The following is a 6,538-nucleotide window of genomic DNA, read 5'->3' as shown; positions in this document are numbered from 1 at the left end:
GCAATAAAAATATTGGTATCGGTACTCGGTATCGGCAAGTACCAAAAATAAAAGTATCGGTATCAGGCGAGTACTGAAAAAAGTGGTATCGGTGCATCCCTATAAAATATAAGAATATAAATATATACATTTATATACATGTAAATATTTTCAAAATATATACTGTATGTGTGTGTATTTATATATACATAATAAATATACACAGTACACACACATATATTATGTAAACAAAAACTTTTATTTTGGATGCGATTAATCGTGATTAATCGTTTGACAGCACTAATTCTAATGTTTCACAAAATGATTCGCCTCAAGGAATTCACACCTATACAATTATATAGTGTACAAACTGTCCACAAAGATATACTCACCCATAATGTCCACAGTTGTGGATGCTTGCATGTTTCCAAGTTGGAACGTGACAACTTTACAAGTGTAGGTCCCAATGTCTGCAAACCCCACGCCCTGCAGGACAATGGATACATCATGCACAGAGGGCTTGATGAAGTGCACACGTTTGCTGTACTCGTCAGCTATGGAGGTCCCGTATTGGGGGTTGAAGACAGCCAAAGTTACGGTGCCGGAGGGCAGACGGCGTTCCCAGGAACTCTGGGTCAGACTGAGGTTTGTGCTGACCTCCATCCTGCAGGTCAAAGTAACGTTTTTCCCCAGCACTGCAGTCACCTGCTCAGGAACCACAACCTTGTTGGCCCACACACCTGGAGAGATACAGATCATCAGGAAGAATGATATAGGAAATAGATTAACAGTAGCCAAAATTTCCATTCAACACTTTGGAGCAATGCAACAGAAGATTCATTTTTGGTTTCTCAAAAGAACCTTTCAGTGAACAGTTCTTAAAAGAACCATTTTTTTTCTTAGTGTGAAGAACATTTGAATAATCTAAAGAACCCTTTTCCACTATAAAGAACCTTTTGTAGAATGGAAAAGTTCCATGAATGAAAAGGTTTTTCATCGAACCATCAATTTTACTGAAGGACGTTTTTCCATGATAAAGAATGTTTTGTGTAATGAAAAGATTCCATGAACATTAAAGGTTCTTCATGGAACCATCAATGCCAGTAAAGAATAAAAAAATGCCAGTTTTTTTGGTTTAGCACATCAAATTGTTTATGATATACCTAAGGTACATGCTACTTATCTATAAATTGTTCTCACTGTCAACAGAATCTGCTGAAAGTCGATACCTCAAATGTTGTGAAAAAGTCAGTTATAAAACATTTTTGAATGACTCACCAAATTCAAGACTAACTGTTGTTCAAATACAGCAGGAACATCTCACAGAAAACCTCTGTGAATCAGTTTAAAACGCTATACTGTATGTTCTTAACCAGTTCCATCTGTCTAATCTTGCTGACATCACTTCCATCAGGTGAACCCTTGAAAGGTCATAACTGAAGTACAGTATAGTGGGAGATCTCGTACAACAGATAATGAGGGCTCGTGTTTTCCTTAATTACGCCCCATGCGGGAGGCCGTCCTTCTCTACTGCAGCAGGCTGTGAGTGCTGTGCCACACAGCCCGTGCTTCACATCCATAATGAGCACCATACAGACCCCCGCGTCACACTGCGGGACGCTCCGACTGTCCTCTCCGTTAACCGTCTGAGCACCTTGCCTAATAAAAGCCGCTGGAACAAGATGAAAAACACCAACAGCCAATTTGGGAGGTTTTTACTGTTTAATAGGTCTCTTTAATCTGTGCCTGTGCCCTTTGCATGTTTATTTGAACACACTGGAGTTATTTGCTGATTCATGTAAACATGATATTCTGGTGAGCTGGCAGTTAAAATTACAATGGAAGAGATTGATTAAAAAAAGGTGTTGGTAAGAGAAGAGAAGTAGATCAGACAGGGTCCATAAGGGGTCCCACCAAAGACACCATAATATCATAATCAAGAATGTTGTTAGCTTTAATGCTATCAATATGTTAGTGTACTTTTAAAATTTTGGCAAAATTCATATTTTTCGTTTTCTTCTGGGAAAACAGGGCAAAAGATATCGATGATTCACACTGCATTACACAGATTTTGTCTAATTAAATAACTCTACATGCTTCTTAAAAAAACTTTATCTATATATACACTACTGCTCAAAAGTTGTGTGGTTGATAAGAAATTATTATTTTTGCTCACCAAGGCTGGATTTATTTGATCACAAACAGTAATACTGTGATATATTATTACAACTTAGAATAACTATTTTAATATATTTTCAAATGCAATTTATTCCTCTAATGGTAAAGCTGAATTTTCAGCATCATTACTCCAGTCTTCAGTGTCACATGATCCTTCAGAAATCATTCTAATATGCTGATTGCTGCTCAAGCACTCTTTCATTGTATCAATGTTGAAAACAGTTGTGCTGATTTTTGGAAACTGTAATATATTTTTGAAGATTCTTTGATGAATAGAAAGTTCAAAAGCATTTACTTGAAATATAATTTTTTTTGTAAGAATGTAAAAGTCTTTACTTTAACTTTTGATCAATTTATTTTAACGCATGCAGCTGAATAAAAGTACTTATTCCTTAAAAAAAAAATCTTACTGACCCTAAACTTTTCAATGGGAGTATACATTAATGCAATGAAAAAAGTACCTTTTTTGTTGTTGTGAAAAAATATCATAAAAGCCTAATTTACATAAATTCCTCAGTTAAAAGTTGATATTCAGTTTTTGTGAGACTGCTTTCCTAAGTGGTTGAACTTTTGATGCTGTATTATTACTGACGTACTTCTTGTTTGTTTCATGTAAACAGTGTTTTACAGATTCCATTCCATGTGCTTTCCTAGTATCGTTGCATGGATACAACACAAAACTGGCTTGTGGAAAGATCGGAAAATATCACAAAACTTGATATTTTGAAGAATTTTTTGTTCATAAAGTGAAAGCCAGTGAGGTCCAAAACAACACTGGATCTTTGGTGCTCCACAGAAGAAAGTCATACAGGTTGGGAACAACAAGACGATGAGTAAATGATGACCAGATTTTCATTTTTGGGCTATCCCTTTAACAGTCAATCTTGGTTGGTAAACAACAATACACTGCAGCTTAGCCTCATGCCAGAAATCATGGTGTTCTGAAAGCAAAATAAAAGAACACATTTCCGTGAAGATCACTGGAAAACACAGAAAAAATGATAGGCTACAGAATGGGAGCTGTGCAAAACATATTCTGAGAGAAACACAGAGCAGTGAAAATAAAATCTCCTCAGTCATTAAAGCCCACAAATTGCTGCATTTCAAATGGAAAAATTGTTAATCGAGACACTAAGCTTTCCTCTCTTTAAAAAGAAGTTAGCACATTTAATGCTGTTTTTACAAATGACTGTGCTAAGAAGTATTCCTACCATCAAAACAGTCACAAGGTAAAACCCATACTATTTCAAATGCATAGGCTGGGTATACAAGACCATATCATAAAAAGTGAGTCTATGGAGGCACTAAATAGTGGCTGATATTTTGAAACCTTGGCAGCTGCATACTAGTGGTAAACCTCTGCTATTATATCATGCCTGTATGGGTGCAGGCTTTCCCTCTGCCTGTTCCCCTACCCACCCTGTAATTGCAAGAATACCACCACACACACACACACACACACACACACAAAGACGGAGAGAGGGAGGGTGTGTGTGTGTTTGTGAGAGAGAGAGGCTACACTGCAATCTGGCTGACTGCTTGAATATGAAATTTGCTGAGACCAGAGGATCACCCATTTCAATTCACACTGAGATCTTTAAAGAGACATTTACGTCAATCAGCAAACTGAGCTTAGGGTGCACCAGTTTACCTGTAAGACTCAATTTTTACTGTTGTGTTAAATGGATAGATCACCCCTTATTTCATTCCTAATCTGCTTGAATTCTATAGCAACACATGCATGTTCAAAAATAACAAGTTATTCAGGAAGCTATGTATAAATAGGGTCAAGTGCATTTCTTTGCGTCCGTTCAAACAGGACATGCCTTGTGTTAAAAACGCTGAATGCAACAATGGAGAAGAATGCAAGGGTCTCGAAACGTGTTTATACATTTTCAATGTGTCAGTCTTAGAAATGCAATGCTCATCACGTAAGACGCTGAAAAAAACAGCAAGGCGAAACGAAACGGACAAAAACGTTTGCTTGTGTATAAAGACCAACATTTCAAAAATAGCACAGGCTCAATGCAAGAACACACAGACCACAGGCAAACAGATATTCAACAAATAAACAGACTTTTATTGCCCAAAACTATCACTGTAACTTTCTTGAAATGTACTGTTGGAATCAGTGGATTAACTGTCACCCGTCCCCTCTGTGGGACGCTTTTACTTCATTTTATTTATCCAAGTTTACTTCACTATATTACAATTAAATCCTAATCTAATCATGACAAACTATATATCGTTGGAAAGGTCTAAGACTCCTAAACAGATATTTTACCAATGTTTTTGTTAAAAATTATGTAGGAAAAGTAATAGATTAATTTTTGACAAGAGTGCACCTCAAAAATCTACATCATAACAGGAGTTCTGACCTTTGTCAAAAAAAGTCTTCTTTGTTGCCTTTTTCTCTATCACACTTTAGAAATCATCAGAAATTATATATCAATTGAAAACTTTAAATCTCAAAATTCATCCTTTGAAACCCATTTTAAAATCAAACATTGCATTACCATGAAAATGGTACATCAATATCATGTTACAAAATGTTTTCGTTCATGAATTATAAAAATTTAAGTTTGGATCGTGCACTTTCACGTCTATGTTCAAAAATGTGAGTGACAGTTAAGGGGTTAAAAGCACCATCACTAACAATATAAACAATAATAATGATAATAAAACTCTAAATAAACTAGTCAGAAGGATGGTGCAGGAGGTGCTAGAGATGCAGGATGTCTAATCTAAATTAAATTGCTAATTAAATTCAGAAATATTTAATCCCAATAAATATGGCTTTTATTGAAGAACATACAGTTCTTTAATTTCTAGAGTACCAAAATTAATTGGTTAATTAATTTAATATAACATACATTTTCTGTAAAAAAAACAAAAACAAATGAACAAACAAAAGAACAAATGAAGATACCCATTGACAAATGTTAATGAAGAGGAAATCATTGTCCATGCTACAAGATTTCAAGCTATTTTTACATGATAAAAAATGTATGTGAAGTGACTTTCGGCCAAAACTGAGGCTGTTCAGTAAGGAACCCTCTGTTTTACCTAGAGTTATAATGACAAGTTATAATGAATGTAGCTTAAAATTGTGCTTAACTATCAACAAAACTTAAGACCAGGCAAACTTCAGATGTGGTCTGACGTTTGATGTCAGACTGCCACATCAAAACCCAGGTGAGCGCAAAGGGATTTAGGGATTTAGAGTTCTTAGGATGCAAAGCAACATCATTTTTTCTCTTGGTGCCCTTTTTGCTTCAATGACAGCAGCAATCGAGTTGCATGAATGTGTACATCCTGATGATCACGATTTCAAGCATTAACCTAATATAGTTTTATTACTTTATCATTGGAAAACCAGGGTCAATTGGCATTTCATATGCAAGGGTTTGGCCTGTTATTTATGCTTTATGTTTATGGTTGCCCTGTGCATGTTTGTTGTGTTTAGGGTAGAATAACACACAGTCTGTGCTGTCTCCACTTCACTGCAGTCTGAGCTGTGGGAGCAGCTGTCACCTGTCTACCAGCCAACCCACCGCTGACCTCGCAACCCTGCCCTGTCACGTACACACATACATTCTACAAACACATCCAACGGTGCTCATCAGGGAGGTGAGATAACGAACACACACTGACAAAAATATCGGCCTCCAGTCGGCTGTGAAAACAACTCCAAAAACCTATACGCACCACCGTGATGAAATTTGTGGTATGCTACACAGTTCAGACATCCACAAATGGTACGTTTCATCTTGGCCAGTCTTGAATCTCAGAAAAAGAGCGAAGATCGGAATTTTACCACTAATCACCCTGATTAAAGCAGAATTAAAGGAATATGGCATAGGCTCTATCGGCAATAGAAAAGGGAACTGTAAATGTAACTCTTCTGAAGCTTCAGGCTCCTTAATGACAATTCTTTTAGTACTTTTAAGGAATACGGATAAAAATAAATGCAATTTCATTACCAAATTATAAGATTATGACATGTTAAATAATTCTTTCAAAAGGTGTTTACACAGACTTAATACGAACGAATGAAACATAATATCTGGCCCTAACTACACATCAAAAAATAATCCAAAAACAAAATTATTCCTACTACACTGATATTCAGAAGTCTCACAGTTCTATGCGTTTGATTCACTAAAAATAACTGATTCATTCAAGTCACATTGAGAAATCACACTACACCGGTTGGGATGTATGAATTTGATTCACTTAAAAGAAAAACTTCAAAGTAATAAATTGGGATTCAAAATACACTGGTTTGCACTTTATTCACTAAAAAGAACCTCCCTTCTCATCTATGCAAAAACCATTAAAGAAAACAAATGTCATTTGGTTCCATTTTTTATATGCAATT

The 6,538-nt window shown here is 35.9% G+C and overlaps 1 protein-coding gene across 1 annotated transcript in view; it reads right to left on the bottom strand.

Annotated features, from left to right (window-relative positions):
- LOC107672414 (nectin-3-like protein) overlaps window positions 1–6,538 on the bottom strand; it is a 41,069-nt gene that overhangs the window by 13,649 nt on the left and 20,882 nt on the right. Inside the window, exon 2 of the mRNA XM_016465598.1 lies at window positions 372–719. Coding sequence (XP_016321084.1) covers window positions 372–719 — 348 coding nt within the window. The remainder of the gene's footprint in view (window positions 1–371; window positions 720–6,538) is intronic.

The sequence above is a fragment of the Sinocyclocheilus anshuiensis genome, unplaced genomic scaffold, assembly GCF_001515605.1.
Source record: "Sinocyclocheilus anshuiensis isolate Anshui unplaced genomic scaffold, SAMN03320099.WGS_v1.1 scaffold144, whole genome shotgun sequence".
Taxonomy (NCBI): Eukaryota; Metazoa; Chordata; class Actinopteri; order Cypriniformes; family Cyprinidae; genus Sinocyclocheilus; species Sinocyclocheilus anshuiensis.
Note: the sequence above shows the minus strand (reverse complement) of the source record. Positions and strands in the feature narration are given on the sequence as shown.